This window comes from Mustela nivalis, assembly GCF_964662115.1.
Source record: "Mustela nivalis genome assembly, chromosome: 1".
Lineage (NCBI taxonomy): Eukaryota > Metazoa > Chordata > Mammalia > Carnivora > Mustelidae > Mustela > Mustela nivalis.
This window is the reverse complement of record NC_139020.1, coordinates 145,740,171-145,765,153: the sequence shown is the minus strand read 5'-3', so window position 1 is coordinate 145,765,153 and position 24,983 is coordinate 145,740,171. Positions and strand designations below refer to the sequence as shown.

The following is a 24,983-nucleotide window of genomic DNA, read 5'->3' as shown; positions in this document are numbered from 1 at the left end:
ATCACAAGTAGATGGAGAGGAAGGCAGAGAGAGAGAGAGAGAGAGGAGGAAGCAGGCTCCCCGCTGAGCAGAGAGCCCGACATGGGACTCGATCCCAGGACCCTGAGATCATGACCTGAGCCAAAGGCAGTGGCTTAACCCACTGAGCCACCCAGGCGCCCCTAGACATAGACTTTTGAAAGTCACCACCACATGGGTGGAAATTGAAGCAGGACAATTACATAGACAGAGAAAAATTACAAAATGAAACAGAAGAGAGTTATGACAGAGTCCAAGACAAACTCCAGGGATCCCTGCCTCCTGGTATTCACATTCTTGTGTAGTCCCCTCCCACACTGAGTCAGTGTTGGCCTGTGTGACGAAAGATCATGAGCGTAGGTCATAAAAGGCACAAAGGATAAAATCAATGGGATTTTTGGGGACTGACAAAGGAGACTGAAAAGGAGATTGAAAACCCCTTCACTGAATGGGCCTGGGAAGAAGCTAGGATTCCCCCTCAAAGTGCATTCACAAGTGAAGGAAGATAGGTTCTTCTCACCACAAGTCATGAAAACAAGGCTCTGGCTTGGATGGGGAAGGAAAAATTGGCACCAAACCCATAAAAACCCAGAGGTTCTGAAGCTCGGGCTCTCAGAACCTGCAATGTGAGTGCTTTATAATAGGGCTTTGTGCCTTCTGACTGGTGCAGCTAGTGTGGCCCAGGCATCTCAGTGGACTGGGTACAGAGGTGATGTGGCATCTGAAGTACTAGCCCTCCTCTCCAATCACTGGCCATTCTGACTCCAGAGGGTTTCTCTTCTGGGCTTCTTCATCCCTCCACTTCCAGGGTTACACCCTGGACTGCTGTTATCACCGCAGAAGAGCTCCATGTCCAAAGTTGCAAATGCAGACACCTGATCTCTGACTGTCCCTAGGCTGTTCCCAGAAGTCTACCCACTGTTCTCTGGCCTGCAGAAGCCTCCAGTCCACTTGGCCTTCTACTTTGTCCTGTGTATCACCTCTCTCCAAAGTTTATTTCCAATCACATCTCTCCACTCTTTCCCATCAGCTGAAAGTCCAAGGTCTATCACTTTCATCACCTTCTTCCCAATATGCTCCACTGTGCAGTAATTCTTCTGTCACACCTGCCTGGCAGCACTCCAACTCTGGGGGGGGGGGGAATCCAACCTTCTGGCTTCTCTGTATCTGTTCCTGAGCTGTAAGTGTTGCTGGAAAAAAATCTCAAAGCCATACAGATTAGTGCTACGTATGTACATTGCCCACCTCCACCAAGTCCTCAATATGGTCCAGCATCCTATGTTTGCCTATCTCCAATTTTTCCCACAACCAACCTCGAAATCTCCCACATGCTCCCCAGATCTTTCACTCTTCTACATCTCCCTCCCTTTTCCAGATGCCTCCTTCACTGAGGAAAGAGCAACCATTAAAGTGAGAATCCTCAGCTCCCACTAACTTCTGTCCCTCCAACTACCACCTTCATTCCCTTTTCCCTTTTACATCCAAACTTCCTGGGGAAAGGGGCCTACTCTAAAGGTCCCATTTGCTCCACCTTTCCTGAATTTCACTGTCCCTGGCAATACTCACTGCTGCCTCGACACATCACTGAAATTTCCTTCATTAAGGACATCAAAGTTCTAGTCTCTACCTTGATTAACCTTTCAACAGCCTTTGTAATTGCTTCTGTCTTGCTTTCTCAGTAATTCTGATTTCTTATATGACTGCCCCGCCTCTCCTGGTCACGATTCCTGCGTGACCCTGGGCAAGGTACTCCCGCAGACAGACGGGACACCGCGCCTAAGAGGCGAGCTGCTCCTGCCAGGCCCCGCCCCCGAGGCTAGCTCTCAGGACTGCGCAAATGCAAAGGAGGGGCAAACAGCTCCAAGCCCCGGGGACGGGGGCGGGGCCGAGACTGACGCTCTAAGCATTGCTCCTGCGCGCCCAATCACAAATGACGTTCCGCCTGTTCCCAGTCAAGAGAGAACCCAATCAAAGCCGAGAGCGTGGGCCCCACCTATCGTGGGTCCCTGCTGCGGCCGTAGTGCGTTTAGCTGGTAGGCTCTGATATAGATGTGCCGGGGTCCGCAGGGTTTGAGGCCCAAGTCCAACCTGGCTTCCCGGGATGTCGGTGGCCTTCGTACCGGACTGGCTGAAAGGCAAGGCGGAAGTCAATCAGGAGACGATCCAGCGGGTGAGCGCAAACTCGGGCAGAGAGATGTTCCTTAGTTGAGATCCCAAGGGCTGCGGGTGGGTGCGGGAATCTTCCTGGAGTGAGCGGAATCCCCGCTGAGGCTTGTGGTGTGCGTAGGGGGATGACTTTGCAGGGGTTTGGAGTGAGATGGGAACGAAGTTGGCAAAGGGACTGGGGCAGGACAGCCCGGCATTGGAGAGAGTTGGGGGAGGGCAGTGTTCTCGGCCGTCCTGATTACGCTCTGCAGTGACCCCTTCTCTGGTCTTTCAGCTTTTGGAGGAGAATGACCAGCTCATCCGCTGTATAGTGGAGTATCAGAACAAAGGCCGGGCGAATGAGTGTGTCCAGTAAGTACCCGCTCCAACCCCCGGCTTTTGAGTGTAGGGTGAAACCAGTGTGGTGATAGAGCAGCTGCCCTGAACTAGGAGTCTTGCGTGATTGATCGCCGGTGAGGCTCAGAGAGGTTACTTACCCGCCCAAAACTACACAGACAGCACATTGTGAAGCCTGGAGTTAGACGTGGCACCCTCTTCAAAATTTGACTTATGCTCATGGCAAACCTCCTTCACGTAGACGGGTCAGTTGATGACTATAGGGATGGGGAAGGGAACACATGGGAAACTAGTCTCAGGGGATGTGAGCTCTGGCCCGTTTCTCCTCATGGATCCCCAGCTTATCTTTTTCCTGAGAGCGTCAGACCATTCGACTGCTGAGTTCCTTTTTTTTTTTTTTTTTTTAAGACCAACACCGGTCTTGCACTCACCACTCTGAGATCTAGATCTGAGCTGAGATGAAGAGTCAGAGGCTTAACCGACAGAGTTACCCAGGTGCCACACCCTCTTCATTTTCTAACTTGCAGTTGGTCTGTAATGCACACAGGGACCAATAAAAGACTTCCACATTAGGCCGAAGTCCAATTCTGCACAGTAATTGAATGTGCTATCTAGCTATATGCCAAAATCAGAGAAAATAGTCTCTTTTAGGAATTATGCTCCATTTATTATAGAAAAGTACATTATTTCATTTTTACTGAAGACATCTTTAAGAAAACCATGATTTTTTCTTTTTTTTAAATATTTTATTTATTTACTTGAGAGAGAGACAGTGAGAGAGAGCATAAACGAGGAGAAGGTCAGAGAGAGAAGCAGACTCCCCATGGAGCTGGGAGTCCGATGCAGGACTCGATCCCGGGACTCCAGGATCGTGACCTGAGCTGAAGGCAGTCGTCCAACCAACTGAGCCACCCAGGCGTCCCAGCTTTTTTCCATCCCCTAAAAAAAAATCACCTATAGGTTCTCACCGAACAGCTCAGTGGAAAAGTAGAGATCGCCATCTTTGCATAAGTCTTTATATTCGGTTCTGGCATCTGGTAGTTTACTTTTTTGCAGTTTATAGTAAACTCTCATTTTTTCAATATGGAAAATAGTTGCAAAATATTTATTTTGGTGTAGTGATTCTCAACCTGGGGGTAAGAAAGTTACCAAATTTTCTGGTGGTCTTTTTCACATTGCATGGGCCATGCTTCCTGCCCAAGTCCCCAGTCTGATTTGTCTTCCTGGGTAGAAAATTGTACCCCCTGATTGAGAATCACTACTATAGTAAGCTCATATGATAACATAAGAGTGCCTTGTTCCTTCTATAATTTTGTTCCACAAATACTTTACAACTACTACTGAATACCAGACACTGTATCAGCTACTGGGGAATCAGTATCAAAACCAGCTCTGCTTTTTATCCAATCAGGTGCCCGCTCTGCTTTTATGGACTTTACATTCTAGAGCCTAGAATCTAGAGGGAGGAAGTCATACAATTAGGCACATACTAATAAGTGCTTTAAGTAAGAATAAAGCAGGCTAATTGGCAAGAAGGAGTGCTGAGCTAGCTAGATATATAAAGCAGAGACAGCATTAGGTGGAAAAGCCCCCTTGACTGGAGCACACTAGTTAGCTTCAGGTCACAGCAAAGAGGACACTGTAGGCAGACCTCAGCCAGACCTCAGTGGGCGAAGGGAAAGTGGTAGGAGCTGAGGTCAGAGAGATGACTAGAGGCCCCAATCATGTAGAGCTTTGTAGGCCACCAGAAGGGCTAGAAGGCTCAGCTTTACTCAGAATGAAATAGGAGCCTTTGGAGGGTTTAATTAGAGGTATGGCAAGTCTTGACTTAAACTGCACAATAATCACTTAGGTTGCTATGTGGGGGTAGAGTAGGAGTGCAGAGGCAAAGCAGGGAGACCAGCTAGGAGACTGGTCCAATACAGCAAGGATAGTGGCTTGACCCAGAGAAGTAGCTATGAAAGTGATACGTGAGAACAGATAGATTCTGGATATATTTTCGTTGGTGTTAAACAAGGAGGTTGACGATACTGAATCATCCAGTCAAGAGATGAGCCATTCCAACTGAGTGCGTAAATTCCTTTCCAGTCTTTTGTTCATGTTCAGCAAAACAAAGCCTCTAATTTTTGCCTCTTTTCACCCATAGGTACCAGCATGTGTTACACAGAAATCTCATTTATTTGGCTACCATTGCAGATGCCAACCCGACCAGTACTTCAAAAGCAATGGAATAATCTTTCTGAGGACTTACTGATTATAATCCATGTCCTATGAAGTAAAGACAGGATCTTTACCAACTGAAATGCTTAAAACTTGAATGAGCCCTCTGTGGCTCTTTTAAAAATGTGAAAATGGGAAGAAAGCTACTAAATGAACTATATTCTCAGTGTAAATATTTTAATAATTAAGCTCCAGATGTCCTCTTTCCTGAAATAGGCGTATTTGGATAACAGAGATATCATGGGCATATTCAATTCTACTTTTCAGTTTCAGCCTGAAGAGGAAACTGATTAGGTGGTGGGGAATCAAGAGGAACTGGCAAGACTCCTGACTGAGGCCCTGCCTAATGGATGTGTAATTGTGTGCTCCCCCCTCCTCCAGTTTGTAGTTGTGGACCTGGCCGTTTTGGGGTTGCTTTGAAATAAAGCCTGTCTTTCCACGAAACACTCATTTCAAGTACAGAGATTTGCATATAGTGTTCCATTTGGTCTTCCGGAAAAACTGTGGAGACTTAAAAAATATATATGTAATAACACCATTATCATTGCTAACAAAATCAATAGTAATTCTTAATTATTACTTGATATCATCTAATAATATCTTTTAACATACTTTTTAAAAAATATCTTCTTTCTCTTATCTTTTTAAAGTTCTTGGCTGGGGCTCTATACCAAAAGACAGATTAACAAAGGCATATAAATTTAAGTTTTATGTGACATAGGAGCCCTTCATAAAGAAATGAAGACCCAAAGAAACAGTTAAACTTGATCATTTTTATATGTGATTAGAGGAAAAGTGGAAAGCTGTGGGAAACTGAGAGGACAGAAGGATATGAGCTACGTGTAGTAAATTGTGGGAACTTAGCATGGCCTTTTCATTCAAATTCTCAGTATCCCTCCATTTTAAGAGAGAAGGATGATCCTTTCTTCTGGGTATAAGGAGGGCACCTCTCACATGAGGGTCTCATGACCTGCTTCATGGGAGGTCAGAGAGTGCTTCCAACATCTGCCATTTCTCGATCTTCAGCTTAAAATGTCCAGTAAGCCAAGGTGCCATAGTTTGGAGGAGTATGTCCTGAGCCCCATCAGTTATCATAGAATGTCTTTTTTTTTTCTTTTAAGATTTTGTTTATTTACTTATCAGAGAGAGAGAGAGAGCGCGCACAAGCAGGGAGAGCAGGACACAGTGGAAGAAGCAGGCTCCCCACCAGGCAGGGAGCCCAATGTGGGACTCAATCCCAGGACCCTGGGATCATAACCTGAGTGGAAGGCAGATGCTTAACCAACTGAGCCACCCAGGCGTCCCCATAGAATGTCTTTTTGTTGATTTCTCTAACTCAGGATCCGAACAAGATTCATACACTACATTATGTTGATGTCCCTTAAGTCTCAATAAAAATACTTAGTAGTTCCCCTTCCTTGCCATTTGTTGGGAAAACTAGGTCATTTGCCCTAAAATTTCTCATATTCTAGAGTTACCTAGTTGTATCCCTGTGGTGTCATTAAACATATCCCACTATTGCCCACTTTTCCTGTAAACTGGTAGAGGTAGAGGTTCATTTGGACTCCCAACTCTAATATTTTTGGCAAGTATACATCATGAGAGGTAAGAGATACTTGGTTTTGCATCACATCAGGAATGACCCGATTTATTAATCAGGTGCCCAACAGCCTTTCACCTAAATTATGATCTACCTAGTTTTGATCTATTGCTTCATTAGGGATTGCATTCTGGTGATTTCCTATTTTATCATCCCTTCTGCCTGAATTAGCTTTGATCTATAAAGAACTTTCCGCCTTTGAGACTTACCTGTAAAATGAGGCAAGGAGATTTTCCTAAATGAACACAAAATTAGAACCTCCGGAACCTGGCTCCTTTTTTAGGAATCAAGGTTGCAACGCAGAGAGACTATAATGTGTAAATAGTGAAGACAGACCTCATTTTGAATCCCAGTTCAAATCACAACCTCTGAGAGCTCTCATTTCCTCACCTATAAAATGAGGATAATGAAAGTAGTATCTGCCTTCTGAGGTTGTAAGATTGAGAGCGGGGCACGAAGTAAATAGTGTGTGTTAATATATGATGTCAGGGCTCTGGCCTTTTGGGCTCTTCTCAAGTCTGGGAAGAAGGCTGGTCTTTGCTCCCTCACCCATTCTTCCATCCTTAGGGTTCTAGCCTATTAGTGGACTCTTCCCCCATCCCAATTGTTCAGGGGGTTGGTGCCCATACTCTATGCCAAGTGGGCTGCTCACAGGCCTAACCTGATGAGCAGATACTGTGGGCACTATGCAATGCTTTTAGTTTTGAATTAGTTGCTAACATTTAGAGAGGATTTCCCATTAATGGATTTCCCATTTCTAGCAATGCTGGGCCTGCAGGTCCCCATGGCAACCATCAGCTGGAGTTGGATGGCAGCTGTCTCCCTTTACTGGGCAGCTGTCTCCCTTTATAGGGCAGCTTGACTTGTTTACATATGGCTTGGCTCTAGCTGGAATGAGAGCACCAGCTGATGTTTCAATTTGGGTCTCACCTAAAACAAGCCCGAAACAAGGCCTTGGGTGCAGATAGTTTATTTGCGAGATGATCCCAGGAAGCAGAAATAGGGCCGCAAGGAGAGTGAGACAGAGAAGGAGGAAAATCCACTAAATGTATGTGTTACCAAGGTCACTGCTACAGGCAATAAGGACTCAGTCGCCGAGGGCAAGAGGTGGGGGGCGATGATCTCAAAAGCATATAAATGTCCCAGAACTGTCTGCCTGATTTGGGGTTGCCTACAGGGGGGTTAGTTCCCCTGAATTAACAAGCAGCCTTTGTAGCCAAGTCGGCCTTAGATGTCATAGGAGAAAATAAAAAGCCACATGGCGGCCCCTGAGGTGGGCTTCTGCCAGCATGAGCTGAGTCTGACCTTGTAGAAACTCTCCACTACCAGCAAGGTAGGCGAGGGTCTGTGACAGAGAGTCAGAGGTTCCACTATGGGCTCTGAGCAAGCCAGTAGGGCCTATGGGAGGTAAGTGTAGCAGGGACAATAGCCTTGAAGACAAAGTTCAGTTCTCCCTCAGAGGGAAGGAGTTTTGTGACCTGCGTGTTTCCCTCCCTTTGTCTCTTGGAAGGTATTTCAGTCCATGTGTAGAGGACTGAAGCAGGGCCAGTCAGAGGCCTCTGGAAATGGCCGAGGTGATTGAAGCCACAGTTTACCCTACTCTCCAGAGGGCCCTTTTCTGGGGAAATACACTGGAGAAGTTGGGGCAGGCCAGTTAGCTGTCCTCATCCGTGCCGCAGCTTACCTCTACCTGTCTGCTTCAGAGACAACCTGAAGCGTATCTGCCATCCCTCTTAAGGCACCCAGAAATCAATATAGTTGGTGAAAGGTGATTTAAAAAGATAAAGACCAAACCTGACCAAAATGTATTACCCACTTTCTCTTCTCAGAGGACTTCCTACTTTAACATTAAGCCTCTACTGAGCCTGTCTACCTTTTTCCAACTCTCAGGGTCAAGCTGATCTCCCACCAGCCTACACGGGGCCTGAGCCTTTCTCTGGCATTTCCAAGCCTGCTTCCCAGGATTTGCAGCTGTGATTTACTTCTGTCATTATCACATTCTCCTGAGATGAGGATAAGGCAGATAAAACAGAGAGCATATAATTTGAGGTCAGGTTTATTCCACAAGATGTGAAGCTGTTTTTCCACTTCCTCGTGAGGCTTTTTGACAGTGAGTCTGACTTTTGGGGACCCCATGTAACAATATGGCTAGGGAGGAAATGATGTTCAGGGCTATTTCATATGCTCTTGAACCTCTGTAATAAATTTCCATTACTAAAGGTGATCCTGAAAAAAAAAAAAAAAGTGATCCTGAGTATGTTTCTTAACTGGGTACATAGTATCTTCATTTTGTTGTTACTCTACCTCACACCTAATATGGTTTTGATTCCATACTAATAAAAGCAATTTGGGGAGCCTGGGGGCTCAGTGGGTTAAGCAACTTCCTTTGGCTCAGGTTATGATCCAGGAGTCACAGGATTGAGTCCTGCATCGGGCTCCCTGCTCAGCAGGGAGTCTGCATCTCCATTTGACCCTCCTTCCTATCGTGCTCTCTCTCTCAAATAAATAAATAAAATATTTAAAAAAATATAAGCAGTTTTAGGAAGTTAATTAATCTGTTACCTCTTTTCCCAATGAAAATCCTACAGATTCCTCTGGAATCTCGATGTTCTGTTCCTTCACCGGGATCTTTCCTTCCTAAATCTTTTTAGTAAGAGTCTAGGGTCCAAAGGGAGGTTGTTTTCATTTCTGTTTATGATATACTCATTCATCCAAAAAATATTTACTGATCCACTAGTATGTGCTGAAGGTACTACAGTGAGGAAGTCAGACAATGCCACTGCTCTCAGGGAAACTTTATTCTTATATAAAGAAGACAACACAGTATAAATAACCTGTATTTATGGCGGAGACAAGCAATAAAATAGAAACAATCAAGGAAAGCTTCACATGGTAATAAGTACAGAGAATTACAACAGGATCATGTGCTGGGGAGTGTCTGGGTGGCTACTTTCAAATTACGGAATCAAGAATGACCTGAGGAGGTAACATGACAGCTAAGAGTTGAATAACAAGGAACCTGACATGTGACAGTCAAGGGAACTAGCAGTGCAGGCAGAAGCAAGAACTATGCAAAGCGTTCCAAAGCATTCTCTCTCTCTCTCTCTCTCCCCCATCCATTTATAGAGCAGTATTTGCCTATGTGATCATCAACTCAATTATAACATGAGTTCTCATTTGACCAGGTCTTGTGCTGGGCTCTACAGTGAGGAAAATAGAGAAGGGGCACTGGGACTTGCTTTCAGGGAGCTCCTAATAAACCTGGCAAGTCAAAAGGGACCCACACCCAGCCACAGACCAGGGAACTATGCAGGGCCCAAGATGCTGAGAAATAGTCCAGATATTGAAGCTACAGGGATTCCAAGTGTTAAGTTATCAAGTGCTTTTTTTTTTTTAATGTGAATGTTGCATTTTTATATATATATTTTTTAAGATTTTATTTATTTATTTGACAGACAGAGATCACAAGTAGGCAGAGAGACAGGCAGAGACAGAGGAGGAGGAAGCAGGCTCCCCGCAGAGCAGAGAGCCCGATGTGGGGCTCGATCCCAGGACCCTGGGATCATGACCCGAGCCAAAGGCAGAGGCTTTAACCCACTGAGCCACCCAGGCGCCCCTGAAGGTTGCATTTTTTAAAAAGATTTCATTTATTTATTTGACAGAGATCACAAGTAGGCAGAGAGGCAGGCAGGGTGGGGGGCGGGGAGCAGGCTCCCCGCTGAGCAGAGCACCTGATGCGGGGCTCAATCCCAGGACCCTGGGATCATAAACGGAGCTGAAGGCAAAGGCTTTAACCCACGGAGCCACCCAGGCGCCCCCAGTCATGCTTTTTTTAAAAAATATTTTTATTTATTTATTTGACAGAAGGAGATCACAAGTAGGCAGAAAGGCAGGCAGAGGGAGAGAGAGAGGAGGAAGCAGGCTCCCCACCAAGCAGAGAGGCCAATGCCAGGACCCTGAGATCATGACCTGATCCGAAGGCAGAGGCTCAACTCACTGAGCCACCCAGGCACCCCACAGTCATGCTTTAAAGCAAGTTAGTGGGGGGAAAAAGTCACTTGCCTAAAAGGCCAAAAGATGGGTGCATTATCCACATTTAAGGTAACTCCTTTTTTCTTTTCTTTTTTTTTTTTAATTATTTAAGGCCTTTATTAATGAGTGCTTGCTGTTTGTTGACTTTTTTTTTTAAAAATCAAGTTGTAAACTTTGATTGCACATTAAAAATGAGGTTCTTAAAAATCTCAACTTGCCCAGATACGAAACAATATAAAAACCTTCAAAGCTGTATTGACAAAAATCAGGCTTTTTTAAAAACAAAACACGTCTGTCATTACCAAAAAGAAACATCTTTAGGTTAAAATAATAAAAACCCCATGCCACATATAGTTCTTATCTGGCCAACAGGCAAAAAGCAAGCATTTAAGGTTTTCAGCTCCAATCTTCTGTTCATTTCTTCTTTTTTTATTTTAATTTTATTTATTAATTTGTCAGAGAGAGAGAGAGAGAGGAGTGAGAGCGAGCACAAGCAGACAGAGTAGTAGGCAGAGGCAGAGGGAGAAGCAGGCTCCCTGCCGAGCAAGGAGCCTGATGTGAGACTCGATCCCAGGAGGCTGGGATCATGACCTGAGCCGAAGGCTTAACCAACTGAGCCACTCAGGTGTCCCTCTTCTGTTCATTTCTTATTGCTGGAATTTCATCTTCATTTTTTCGTGTCGGGTGACTAAACTGGATGATGGTAGAAATGGTAAGCCGGCGTTTACTCAGCCTTGGGAGCTGACGAATTCTCAGCTGGTGGGTTGGCTGCTCCTGTGTCTTTGCCATCTTGTGGTTTAGGGTTATGTGGACATCTGCCTCTGTAATTGAAGTTGTGGTGATGGGAGCATGGAGGTGGTTGCTGACCTTGGGTCTCCATTTCCTTGGTTTTCCTTATCTTCCTCATTGCCATCCTTTCTAGGCTGTCTTTAGTGAGGAGGCCCGCTGCGGAATTGTGGTCTATAACCCCAATACATATTGCCTGGCTGGTCTACCTTGTTCTCCTTCATGCTGGTTGTCAGCACCTTCCACCACTTCTCCCTGCACAGAACTGCTGGAATGCAGTGGTCGAAGCCCTTAGGGTCTCCCCATGTAGAAGGTGCTGTCTCCCGTAGAGCCAGCGCTGTTGGGCCTGGCCTTTGCGAGCACTTTCAGATCCTCCCTCTTTTCCGAATTCTCACTATTCTGGTAATTGCTGGGAATAGCGTGGAGGACCCCTGGGACATGCATACCGTCTGTGATGGTTCAGGTCTGCTGCATGTTTACTGCCTTGCGTAGGAACTCCACCAGGGCTTGTCACAGCTGCTGCCTCCACACCCTTTTCTCCTTCAACAACACCAAACTCTACACTCTCTCCATCTTCCTCGCATAGGTGCTTCCCGGAGTTATTCTTCTTTATGGCAATCTGGTGTACAAATACGTCTTCCTGGGTGTCATTCCTGTTGACGAAACCATATCCGTTTCTTACACTGAATCATTTTACTGTTCCCAAAACCTTCGCTGCAACGACCTTCCTGTCCCCAACAGCAGGTGCCACGGGATGGGAGGCCACCCGTGGTGCGGGGCTTGGTTCAGGCAGCTCTGGGGTGGGTGGGCGGCGGCGGCTGTCTCCACCCTGCTGCTCATGGTGGTGGGGATGGTGGCTGTGGCTGGCTGCAGCTCTTGCCTGGGGTGTGATGGTTACTAGGCCGGTGGTGGCAGTAGGGTTACTTAGAGCTCTGTGGGGTCCGCTCTCCGCTCCCGATCGAACTCGACTTCTTAGATTTAGTAGTTGTCAGTCACTGCCCAAAGGGTCATTTCTGTGCTGCCATACCCTCATCCTTCTCCTGGTTATTAGCCCCACCCCAAGCTGATCAGCCTTGGGATCTACCCACTATTGTGGTGGTCAAGACTGATATGAACCCCATCACGTCAATCAAATCTCTTGCTGGGATTTTTCTCACTGGTGCTGGCAGGATATGTGCTTTCCCCTCAGACTTCCCCAGGTATAAGGATGTGTGCTTGGAGCCACTATGGCCTTGTCTCCTGACCCTCATGGAGAAAGCCCATCTGCTCTTGACTAATAGCATGAGACTTATTCTGTCAAAATACACATTTTCTGCAAAATGAAATGGTCTACTTCTTGTTTTCCACAAAAAAAGAAATCTAGCATTTAAGAAAAATGTTGTCAAATTTTCAATACAGATTTTTATCAAATTCTGATAATATTTGTTGCTGTGTTATAGGTCCTAAGATTACCTCAGGTTTGATGATTGGCTAGGAGGACTCATAAGATTCAGCATGTTAACTGTACTCACAGCTATGATTTATTATACCAAAAGAACATAAAGCAAACTGCCAAGGAGAAAAGGCATATGGGGTAAAGCCCAGAGGAAAACAGGTTCATGCTTCCCCTTCCCAATGGAGTCACACAGGATGAGCTTAATTCCTCTAGGGATGAATTATAACAACACATGAGAAATGTCTACCAGGGAAGTTCATTAGAGACTCAGTGCCCAAAGTTTTTACTGGAGGATGGTCACATATGTACACATCCTCTACTTACACACAAAATTTCCAGATTCCCAGAAGGAAAGCAGGTGTTCAGCATAAACCATATTGTTTGCTCAAATAGTCTAGGCAGAGCGAAGCACTCTAATCACTTACCTCAAGTTTTCTATAAGTGTAGGAAAATGACTACCATACAGATTCCCAGATTCCATCCAGAGAGCAACCTTTTAAGCAGGTTTTTCCAAAGATAGCAGTCTTGGACCTATTTTTTTCTGCACAATTTACCATTTAAGATACAGGATATCCTTTTATAATGGTGTAAGCAAATAAGACAAAATTACATATGTATCTTCTCATTGGATTCCTTTTCTCTCCTTTTGTTTTACCTTTTTGTCCTAACCTTAAGGACATAAAACGTAACAGTCAATTTGGTAGAGATCCCTGCTTGAGGCTAAACTGTGGGACAATTGAGATAATCATGTCTTTTCTTTAATCTGTTAATATGGTGAATTATAGGAATAGATTCTCTGATGTTGAACCATCTTTGTATTCCTGAGTTAAAGCCAACCTAGGTCATGAACATTTTGGGTTTAAATGTTGCTAAATTCCATTTCCTAATATTTTGTTTGGATTTTTAAATCCATGTTTATAATGAGATTGGTCTATAACTTTCTTGTCCTATCTTTGTTTGGTATCCGTATCACAAGAAAGTTAGGAATCTGTCTTTTTCTGTTTTCTAAAATATTTTAAATAAGAAAAGATTATTGATACTTATGGGTCTGGTAAAATGTGCCCATGAAACAATGTGGAACCTGTGTTTTTGGAAAGGAAGACTGTTTATTCTTACTGATTTTATTATGAATAATTCCAAAGAAATATAAGAGTAGAGAACATATCTGAAAAATCCCCATATACCTCTCACCTAGACACAATAATTGTCAAGATTTTGCCACCTTTGTTTCACTCATTATATAAAAAAACTAAGAACATTTTCCTGCATAACCAAAATTTCATTATCTTTATCTTCATTATTAGGTACCTAACAAAATTAAGTATATTTCTTGGATTTCACCTAATATCTAGATCATTATGAAATTTCCTATTTGGTTATATCAAAATGTCCTTCACAGTTGTTTGGAAGGAGTAGGGATTACTAATTCAATTTCTTCAAAGGTTGCTAGTTTATTTAGGCCTTCTATTTCTTTGAGTCAACTTTGGTAATTTCTATTTTCTAGAAAATTATGTTTCATCCTAATTTCCCCACTAGTACTCCTGATTAGTTTTGCTAGAGCTCTATCCATTGAAGTGCCAATTGCTGGTGTAATCCCATTCTAAAAGGCTTAACACCCAGAATCATTACCTGAAAATTCCTCCTACAAAGCGTTCTCCAAATTAAGCCTGAGTTTGTAAACTGCTTGGATATTATTTTTCTACTACTCTTGATGATGAGGGAGGGGGTATTGAGTCCTTTTGGTGGATGCTAGCCCTAGGCCTGCCTTGTCCCAGTAGTTTCTTCACCTTAACCACAGACCAAATAGCATGCCTTATCCTCAAATCATCTGAAATATAATTTCAACTCACAGGACAGAATAAAAGAATTTTGAGCAAGGAGGGAACTTAGAAAGTATTTCATCCTGCTTATTTTATAGATGAAGAAATTGAACTCCAGGATCAAAGTGATTTGCCCTACATCATATAATCAGTGGCAGGAAAGAAACTTCAGTGGAGTGTCAAGATAAAAATGATTTTCAGGGGGCACCTGGGTGGCTCAGTGGGTTAAGGCCTCTGCTTTCGGCTCAGGTCATGATTCCAGGGTCCTGGGATCGAGCCCCACATCGGGCTCTCTGCTCCGCAGGGAGCCTGCTTCCTCCTTTCTCTCTGCCTGCCACTCTGCCTACCTGTGATCTCTGTCTGTTAAATAAATAAAATCTTAAAAAAAAATGATTTTCAGGAGATTTAAAATATTTTAAATACTCCCCAAATTAAGCATTTCATTCCAGAGCTCTAAAGCCAATTTACATTGACGCCAGATGGCCAAAGCACAGTAATTACAAATCACTTCCCTGGGCAATGCTCCCGTTCTCTTCCTTTCACAAGTCTGTATGGAAGTTAGCTTTACCAACCCATTTCATCTCTGATTAGGTATGTACATTTCATCTTTTTCCAAACCTATCCTTAGCTGTAACAGTGTAAGCAAAATCAGACCCAGGACCACAAGCTTCTCAATTCAGTCTAGGTTACAAAGGTGAAACCCAGGAGACTGTTGCTCTGATACTGTAGACAGAGAGGTAGAACTGGCAACCTCCGACAAGGATAGCACTTTCATGATGGTGCAGAAAGTCTCTGCACTTTACAAGGTGGCACAGATGCACAGATTAGAAACTACCTAAGTGATCTTGATTTTTATTTTTTTATTTTTTTTTTAAAGATTTATTTATTTATTTGACAGACAGAGATCACAAGTAGGCAGAGAGGCAGACAGAGAGAGAGGAGGAAGCAGACTCCCTGCTGAGCAGAGAGCCGGATGCGGGGCTCGATCCCAGGACCCTGGAATCATGACCTGAGCCGAAAGCAGAGGCCTTAACCCACTGAGCCACCCAGGCACCCCGTGATCTTGATTTTTAAAATTACTATAAAGCTACAGTAATCAAAACAGTGTGCCACTTCACTCTTTGGGATGGCAATTATTAAAAAAAAAAACCAACAGAAAATAACAAGTGTTGGTGAAGATGTTGAGAAATTGAAATCCTTGTGCAATGCAGATGGAAATGTAAAATAGTTCAGTCGCTATGGAAAACAGAATGGCAGTTCTCTATAAAAAAAACAGAATTAGCTTGGGAGGCCTTGGTGGCTCAGTCCTTAAGTGTCTGCCTTTGGCTCAGCAGGGGAGTCCACTTCTCCAACTCTCTCTCCTTCTGCCCCTCTGCTATCTCTCCCTCTCACTCTCTCAAATAAATAAATAAAATCTTTAAAAAAAAAGGTTTTTTTTAAAAAAGATTTTATTTATTTGACAGAGAGATAGAGAGCACAAGTAGGCAGAGCAGGAGACAGAGGGAGAGGGAGAAACAGGCTCTCCACTGAGCAGGGAGCCTGATGCTGGGCTCAATCTCAGGATCCTGGGATCATGACCTGAGCTGAAGGCACATACTTAACCGACTGAGCCACCCAGGTGCCCTAAAAAAAAAAAGAAAAAGAAAAAAAAAAAGAAATTTAAAACAGCTTATGACCTACCAATTCTACTTCTGGGTATATGCCCAAAGGAATTGAAAGCAGGATCTCAGAGATATTTACACACTCATCTTCACAGGAGCATTGTTCACAATAGCCAAAGGATGGAAGCAACCCAAGTCTACATCTGCTGATGAATGGATAAAGAAATTATGGTATATTCATACAACGGGGTATTGTGTAGCCTTAAAAAAAGGAAATCCTCCAATATGTGAGAACATCGATGAAACTTGGGAATATTATGCTAAGTGAAACAAGTTAGACACCAAAGGACACATATTGTACGATTCCATTTAATATGTGGTAACTAAAACAGGCAAGTTAGAAGCAAAGAGTAAAAGAGTGGTTGCCAGGGGATGGGAAGAGAGGGAAAGTAGTTCCTATGAAAGGTTATAAAATTTCTTCTATGCAAGATGAATTCCAGAAATCTGCTTTAGAGCATTGGGTTATTGATAAAAATACCATGTTGTACACTTGAAAATCTGTTAAGGTGGGGGAAGCTGGGTGGCTCTGTGGGTTGGGATCCAGCTGCGAGCCCAATGCCAGGCTCCCAGTCAGTGAGGAGTCTGCTTGTCCCTCTCCCTCTGCTCTTCCTGCTACTCACTCAAGCACTGTCAAATAAATAAATAAAATCTTAAAATCTGTTAAGAGGGTAGATCTCATAAAGTGTTCTTACCGTAATAAATAAAAAAAAAAAAAAAAGGAAGAGTGGTTGTCTGAAGCTGGGTAGAGAGAATGCAGTTATTGTTTAATGGATACAGAGTTTCAGTTTTCCAAAGTGAAAAAAGTTCTGTGGCTAGATGGTGGTGTTAATTGCACAACAATGTGAATGTACTGACTCTGAACCCTACACTTAAAAAGAGTTAAATGATAATTTTGCTAGTGTGTATTTTACAGTTTTAAGAAAATAACTTAAAACAAAAACAAAACAGTTTGGCCCTAACATAAAGATACATAGAACAGTTAACAAAATAGAGTCCAGAAACAGCAACACGCAAAGCGAAGGTAATTCAACAAAAGGCAGGGTTCTTTTTTTTTCTTTCTTTCTTTTTTTTTTTCCTTGTTTCGTTTCTTTCTTCTTCTTCTTCTTTTTTTTTTTTAACAAATGGTGGTGGAACTCCTCTGTTTTCATACTGGGAACCAAAACAAACAAACAAAAAAACGAACCACAACCTCTACCTGACACCACGATGAAAGATTCCAATATATTCTAGACTTACACGTAAAAGTTCTAGAGGAAAACACAAGAGAAAACTTCCAGGGGTTTGGAGTAAGCAGAGATTTCTTAGCACAGAAAAAGCAAACCACACGAAAAACTGATCAAGCAACTTTACTAAAATTAACTGCTTTGCACAAACCACCACCAAAATAATGAAACGACCCAGCTCAGGAGAAAATACTCGGAATTCTATATAACAGAAGATTTGTATTTAGAACATACACATATCACCTGTTTAACAAAACATTTGTACTCTGAACTCCCGCATTCAATGGTAAGACCAACACGAATACAACATGGGCAAAGGTCTTGAACTGACTTCACAAAAGATGAATGGGCTTGAACAAAGACTGCCCCTGCGATGCTGACGCCAGAGAGAAGACGGACGCACACCTAAGGCCTCTGAAGTCAAACAGTCTAAGAGGAAGAGAGTGTCATAACTACGCCTTGAGAAAACGAAAACAGGCCAAACGATCCGTCCGTTCACTGAACCTCGACTTCCTTTCTCACGGCTTGCTCGCAGGTGTAGACAACACGGAAGCATCGCGGTACCGGAAAACGCACTAACACTCACAGATCTTGAGGGAGGATCAGAGGAATCAGACAGCGCATGCGTGATCAGGGCGCCGCGATTGGGCGACTGACTCTAACGCGAGGAAAGGGGCGGGGCAAAAGAAGACTAGGTATAGGAGCGCCGGGCTAGAAGCTCCTCGAGAGCTCCCAGACACGCCCACCTGCGCGCGCACTCTTCGGTTAAACACCCACTTCGAGGCTGTGCTCTCGCGGTATTTGTCCCGACTCTCGCGGGGTTTAGCGTGGCACAGGGAGGCCGGCCCGGGGGAGGGGGTGGTGGTCCGTTAGTGGCGTTGGGCTCCGGCCGCTGCGGTGGCAGCGCTTTCCCCTCCGTTCACGGAGAGCTGCTCAGGCTGGAGGCCAACCAGGTGAAGAGCTCGCCCGCATGTGTGCGCGCTCTTTGGGAGTCGGGAGGCCCGGGGCTGGAGGGAACCCCGGCTCGGCCTCCCGTGGTATCGCGACAGGCCGGCGCGAGGCGATCGTGGCGCGGGCTCCGCCCCAGCCCCCGCCCTAGCTCCCGCCCTGATCGCTTTCCTCCCCCTTTCTCGTAGATCTTGCCGCCGCCTCGGTCGCGATGGGGGCGCAGGACCGGCCGCAGTGCCACTTCGACATCGAGATCAACCGGGAGCCGGGTGAGCGGGAGGCTGGGCTCCTGCGGGGGCCTGGACCATCCTTGGGGAAGGGGAGGGGTCTACTCTCATCAACCCTCCCCCAACCCTTTTTGGGAGCGGGTAGGCGCAGTCAGCACTACCTTTGCTCCTGAGCGAAAATCCTTGGGAGAGGAGAGCGGCCGGAATCCGCCACTCCCATCCCACTCAGGGTCCGGGTCTCACCCTCCGAAGCCCCTTGCCGGGAGAGTCACGCCTTGCACCCCCGGACTGAATGTTCGTACCATTCCTGGCGCCAAAGGGAAAGGGTGCAATCTGTCTCGGACTTTTCTGTCTCAGTGTCTCTAAGGGGACAATCACTCCAATTCCTATTTCTGGTATTTTTCTCTGCTCTGAGGTTTGGATTCGTATATTCTGTATTTCTTAATTCTTGTATATCAGTAGGTTAACTCCCACCTTTATTTTTCCTTAAGTATCTTTAGCCAGAATTTCTTGGTTCATGGGCAAATGACTTAGTGAAAGTCTTATGTGATAAAGCGAAGTGTTCTGTACAAACAGACTTGCAGCACGCATGCATTTAGCATTAATACTTCGTCTTTCAAGGAATCCAGCCGTTCCTTAATATATATTACTGAAAATAAAATATTTTCTTCTAAATGGTAGTTGTTTTATTTTAAATAGCAGAGCCTGCCGGGTTCCGAACTGTTTTCTTAACCTTTTTGTTTTTTTCTTCTTGTATCTGTGACATAAGTTTTAGTTGGAAATAAATATGCAGTCTTTGTGCAGCATCTTGTCCAGCAGATTCTTGAGAGCCTGCTACTGTCCAAGACTCTGGGGATATAGCGATGAATAAAACAAAGGACTCTATTCCTTGCAGTTTGTATTCTGCTGGGAGAAGACAGACCATAAACAAGGGGAAAAAATAGAGTGGCTTGTAGTAAGGGTACTGTTTTATTTATTTATTTATTTTTCTTCTTTTAAAGATTTCATTCACCTATTTGACAGAGAGAAAGATCACAAGTAGGCAGAGAGGCAGGCAGAGAAAGAGGGGAAGGCAGGCTCCCCGCCGAGCAGAGAGCCCGATGCACTGAAGGCAGCGGCCCAACCCACTGAGCCACCCAGGCGCCCCAGGGGGGTACTGTTTTAATATGTTGGTCAGAAAAGACTATTTTGAGATGGCTGGCAAACATCTGAAGCAGAGGAGGGGGTACGCCTTCCTGGATGTCTTTGAGGAGCATTTCTGGCCAAGGAAGTTAGTACAAAGGCACTGGGGAGGGAGTGTGCTTTGGTGTTTGAAGAACTGCCAGAAGCCCAGGGTGGAGTAGAGGAGGGATGAGAGGAAGAGGAAATGGCTATAGACCACAATAAGGACTTTTGACCCTGTGAGATAAGATATGGAAGGATTTTGAGCAAAGGAATGTTGTGATCTTAGAAATATGGTTGCATTCTCTGTGTTTAATATTTTGAGCCTTGATCATAATCCTTACCATATAGTGAGTCCGTGCTTCAGATAACAGGGCTTGCTTTTTTTAAGAATTAAAAATCGCAAATTGAACATAGTAAAATAAAAAAGCTATTTCCCACTGTCAAAAAAGATTAAAAATAGACTTATGAAAAGTATGCATATCCTAGATTTGCAAATAACCTTTGTTACGAAAAATCTCCAGGATACATTTGTTAAATGTAGAACGAATTTCGTGCTTATACTGTTCTGCGTTAAACCAGTTGATAATTGGCAATTTCATATGGTTCAATCTCCTATATAATACTTCAAGCACTTTTCAGTGTATTACCTAAATAGTAGGTACTTGATTTTTACACAACTTTTTAAGGATCACTTCAGCTGTGGTACTGCTTTGTAGGATTTAACCATTCCGCTGAGGTACCCTGCTTTGTAGGATTTAACCATTAGTAAGTATGTCATTGAGTACTTAGCCAAGTGATATTCTTCACTTCTTGTGTTGTTAATACTTTACTTGCTGTAAATACAAAGTAGTATCAAAGATCCTTTAGGAGTGACCTTAATGACCACATTAATGAGAGATTAAGAAGTACTGATAAGGGGTTCCGGGGTGGCTCAGCTCAGGTCGTGATCCTGGAGTCCTGGGAGTGCCTCGTGGGGGGGGGGGGTGATCCCTGCTCAGCAGGGAGTCCGCTTCTTTCTCTGATCCTCTCCTTCTCGATCTTTCTCATTCTCTCTCTCAGATAAGTAAAATCTTTTTTTTTTCTTTAAGATTTTATTTATTAATTTGACAGAATGATGTCGAGAGAGGGAACATAAGCAGAGGGAGTGGAAGAGAGAAGTAGAGTTCCTGCTGAGTAGGGAGACCAACACGGGGCTCATCCAGGATGACCTGAGCTGAAGGCAGACGCTTAACTGAGCCACCCAGGCGCCCCTCAAATAAGTAAAATCTTAAAAAGTTCTGATAGAAATTGAGTTGAATGCAGCACAGTATGTATTTTTTTCCGTTACTATCCAGGGAAATTTGTATGTTTTATAGGAAGTTACCAAGACTTTTGAATTACAAAATGAGTTTTAAGTATGTATTAGAAGAGGAAGGTGTCTGTATAGAGAGTTTTTCTCTGTGAATCCAATAAAATAAGTTGGTTCCTCTTTGAAATAATTCCAGGACTATACTTTAGGATTTTTCTTCAGAAGGTTTTTAATTAAGATTTTAACTTCTTCAATAGTTGCAGAACTGCTCATCTTATTTCTTCTTGAGTGAGTTTATCTGTGGGATTTGTAGTGATAGCTCTTCTTTCGTTCCTAATATTGATAATCTGTGCCCTTTGTCTTTTTTCCTTGGTCTCTGGCTAGAAGTTTATCACTGTCATACTTATCATCATTTCAGAAAACTAAACAAAAAACAAAACTATATTTTGGTTTTGTTCATCTTTTTCCCCTATTTTCTTCCAGTTTTAATGATTTCTGCTTTTCATATCTTTTCTGTTGCTTGCTTTGGGTTACTTTGCTCTTTTTCTAGTTTCTTTAAGTGGAGATTTGTATTGTTGACTTGAGACCCTTTTCCAGTATAAGGATTTAATGCTATAAATTTCCTTTATATGCAGGACCCCACAAATTTTGACATATTATTCATTTTCTTTCAGCTCAGAATATTTTCTCTTTTCCCTTGAGGCTTAGTCTTTGGCTCAAGAATTATTGAGAAGTGTTTTAGTTTCAAAGTACTTGGCTATTTTGCAGTTTTTGTGTTAATGATTTCTACTTTAGTTCCATTATGGTTGGAGAGCATACTTTATATGATCTCGGTTCTTCTAAATTTATTAAAGTTTTGATATGTTCTATTTTAGTGTATTTCCCATGTGCACTTTAAAAGAATATATATTCTGCTTGAGTCAGTTGGCTAATGGTGTTCAGTTCTTCCATATCCTGGCTGAATTTTTTGTCTTCTTGTTCTATTGTTTACTGAGAGAGGAATATCGAAGTCTCCGTCGATAATTGTGGATTTAATTTCTTCTTTCAGTTCTGTTAGTTGTTGCTTCATTTTGTTTGAGGATCTCTTGTTAGGTGGATGCATATCCATTTAGGATTGTTATGTCTTCCTAACGAATTGACCCTTTTATTGTTATGTAATGACCCTTGTTATTCCTGGTAATTTTTCTTGCTTGGAAACCTGCTTTGTCTGGTATGAGTACTGCTACTTTATTTTTTTGTTAGTGTTTATCTGGTATGTCATTTTCTATCCTTCTACTTTTAACTTATATATAAAGTGTTTCTTGGGGTACCTTGCTGGCTCATTTGGTGGAGCATGAGGCTCTTGATCTTGGGATTGTGAGTTCAAGCTCCATGTTGGATGTAGAGATACTTGAAAATAAAATCTGGTGCACCTGTGTGGCTCAGTCGGTTGAGTCTCCAGCTCTTGAATTCAGCTCAGGTCATGAGCTAGTGGGGCCCTGCATTGGGTGTCGAGCCTGCTTGGGATTCTCCCTCTCCCTCCCTTTGCTTCCTGCCACCCCTCCCCCCAAAAAAACCTTGAATAAATAAAGTGGGTTTTTTACACATGGTAAATAGATGGGTCTTGCTTTTTTAACCCATTCTCATAATCTTTTAATCAGTATATTTAGGCTTTTACACTTAGTGCAACTATTGTTTGTTTGGATTTGTCTTAATTGTTTTTGCTTCCTCTGTTTTCTTGCGTTCTGGGTTATTTGAATATTTTTTAGTATTTCTTTTAAATTTTTCTGTTGATTTTTTGATGATCTTTATATGGTTTTTTTAGTGGTTGCTTTAGAAATTATAATATATATCCTTGGCTTTTCACGGTGTACTTAGAATTAATATTTTACCACTTCAGGTGAAATGTTGAAACCATCCCACTATGTAATAACCCTTTACAACCTTATGTTGTATTGGTCATATGTATTACATCTACAAACATTGAAAGCCTTTGCTTTCAAACGTCACACATACTAGCTTAAGAGGAGGAAAAAATACTCTCATTATTGACTTACGTGTTTATATTTCTGATTCTTTTTTGTTCATTTCTGAAGTCTTAGGTTCCCTCTGGTATCATTCCCCTTTCACCTGAAGAATTTGTTTAAATATTTATTTATTTATTTGACAGAGAGAGAGATCACAAGTAGGCAGAGAGGCAGGCAGAGAGAGAGGGAAGCAGGCTCTCCCCTGAGCAGAGAGCCCAATGTGGGACTCGATCCCAGGACCCTGAGATCATGACCTGAGCCGAAGGCAGTGCCCCAACCCACTGAGCCACCCAGGCGCCCCTGAAGAATTTGTTTAAAGCATTTCTTTCAGAGCAGAACTTTGGTAATAAGTTCTCTTTATTGGTTTTCTGGTTTTGGTTTTTCACCTGAGAATTTTACTTTGCCTCTTTGCCTTTCTTCTCTTTTTTTTTTTTTTTTTAAGATTCTATGTATTTATTTGACAGATCACAGAGATCACAAGTAGGCAGAGAAGCCGGCAGAGAAAGAGAGAGGAGGAAGCAGGCTCCATTCTGAGCAGAGAGCCCAATGCGGGGCTCGATCCCAGGACACTGGGATCATGACCTGAGCTGAAGGCAGAGGCTTTAACCCACTGAGCCACCCAGGCACCCCTCTTCTCCTTTTTTTTTTTTTTTAAAGTAGGCTCCATGCCTAGCATGGAGCTCAACAAGGGGCTTGAGCTCACCACCCTGAGATCAACACCTGAGATCAAGAATCAGATGCCTAACTGATAGAGCCACCTAGGCACCCCAACTTTGCCTTTATTCTTGAAAGATATTTTCAGTAGTTACAGAATTTTGGGTTGATGATTACTTTTTTTTAGCACTTGAAAAATGTTCCTTCTGGTCAGTTTGGTTTCTGATGAGAAAATCTATAGTTATGCAGATTTTTGTTGCCCCATATGTAATGTGTTCTGGTGTGACTGCTTTTGAGATTTTTACTTTGTCTCTAGATTTCAGCAGTTTTATTGTGATGTGTGTGGGTGTGAATTTCTTTGGTTTATTCTCTATGAGGTTTCCGATCTTGAATCTTTGTCTCTTGCGAAATACAAGACATTTTCAGCTACTGCTTCTCCAGATAGTTTTCTGTCCAACACTCTTTTTCCTATCTTTCCAGGACTTTGATGACACAAATCAATCTTTTGATGTATTTTTTGAAGACTGAGGCTTTGTTCAGTTTTTATTTTTGTCTTTTTTTCTCTCTGTTTTGCACATTGAGTAATTTCTATTAATTGGTCTTAAGTTCACTTTTTCCTCTGTCATCTTCATTGTATGGTTGAGCCCATCTCGTGAATTTTTAATTTTGACCATTTTATTTATTTATTTTTTAAATTTCGTTGTGGTTTTGCTTGAGATTTTGTTTTTCCATTCATTTTAAGAATATTTGTACTTAACATAGTGTGGTTGAAATAGCTGCTTTAAAGTTTTTGTCTAGGGGTGTTTGGGTGGCTCAGTTAAGCAGCTGCCTTCAGCTAAGGTCATGATCCTGGAGTTCCAGGATTGAGTCCTACATTGGGCTCCCTGCTCATCGGGGAGTCTGCTGCTTCCTCTGCCCCTCATCCCGCTCTTGTGCTCTCTCTCACGCTGTCTCTCTCAAATAAATAAATAAAATCTTTAAAGGCTTTGTCTAGCCATTTCTAGCATTGGTATTATCATATAGTTGCTGTTTTTGCCCTTTCCTTATGGAATATGAGATTTTCATAGTTCTTTAAATGACAATAAATGTTGAATTGTATCTCAGACATTTTGTGTATTACTTTACATGACCCTGGGTCTAGTTTAAATCCTGTGGAGAGCCCTCACTTTTGATGATGATTAGGATTCTATAGCAGGCAGTAAGCCTGGTTAGGTTTAGCCAGCAACCACCTTCTCCTGTTAAGAGTCATACCCACACATGCATAATGTATGGATGAACCCTGGAGTTCATAACACCATGGAACTGTTTTCTTGAGGGAGCTCCCTCTTCTTTGAGATTTCCCCAGTATATTCTGGCCCTTAGGGACTCCCTTTTTTGGTCATCCAGCCAGAAAGCCAGG

At 43.1% G+C, this 24,983-nt stretch overlaps 2 protein-coding genes and 1 pseudogene across 8 annotated transcripts in view; 2 read left to right on the top strand and 1 right to left on the bottom strand.

The window, feature by feature from the left end:
- The first annotated feature begins 1,892 nt into the window (after window positions 1-1,892).
- On the top strand, window positions 1,893-5,184 carry SS18L2 (SS18 like 2). The gene is made up of 3 exons (XM_082724645.1): window positions 1,893-2,188; window positions 2,459-2,535; window positions 4,667-5,184. The coding sequence occupies exons 1-3, from the start codon at window positions 2,120-2,122 to the stop codon at window positions 4,752-4,754; spliced, it is 234 nt and encodes a 77-aa protein (XP_082580771.1). The 5' UTR covers window positions 1,893-2,119; the 3' UTR covers window positions 4,755-5,184.
- Window positions 5,185-10,141: 4,957 nt separating this feature from the next.
- On the bottom strand, window positions 10,142-12,191 carry LOC309861253 (Y-box-binding protein 1 pseudogene; annotated as a pseudogene). The gene is made up of 2 exons: window positions 12,186-12,191; window positions 10,142-11,937 (listed from the first exon to the last, which is right to left on the bottom strand). The product of its transcript is annotated as a Y-box-binding protein 1 pseudogene (transcript).
- A 3,682-nt stretch (window positions 12,192-15,873) lies between these two features.
- NKTR (natural killer cell triggering receptor) overlaps window positions 15,874-24,983 on the top strand; it is a 62,375-nt gene continuing 53,265 nt past the window's right edge. For 2 of the 6 annotated variants that reach the window (XR_014309948.1, XR_014309949.1), the window contains exons 1-2: window positions 15,874-18,250; window positions 18,434-18,514. Coding sequence is in view for 2 of the 6 variants with exons in the window: in XM_082724366.1 (XP_082580492.1) it covers window positions 18,457-18,514 (58 nt within the window). In the remaining 4 variants the exon portion in view is untranslated. The remainder of the gene's footprint in view (window positions 18,251-18,433; window positions 18,515-24,983) is intronic. The other 4 variants (XR_014309950.1, XR_014309951.1, XM_082724366.1 and 1 more) reach the window with 2 other exon arrangements.

What these genes read in the sequence shown, in the direction of transcription:
- SS18L2 (XM_082724645.1), top strand. Translation starts at nt 2,120, where the DNA reads ATGTCGGTGGCCTTCGTACCGGACTGGCTGAAAGGCAAGGCGGAAGTC. An exon ending in ATCAGGAGACGATCCAGCGG is followed by an intron (nt 2,189 to 2,458) that starts GTGAGCGCAAAC and finishes CTGGTCTTTCAG; the next exon opens with CTTTTGGAGGAGAATGACCA. An exon ending in CGGGCGAATGAGTGTGTCCA is followed by an intron (nt 2,536 to 4,666) that starts GTAAGTACCCGC and finishes TTTCACCCATAG; the next exon opens with GTACCAGCATGTGTTACACA.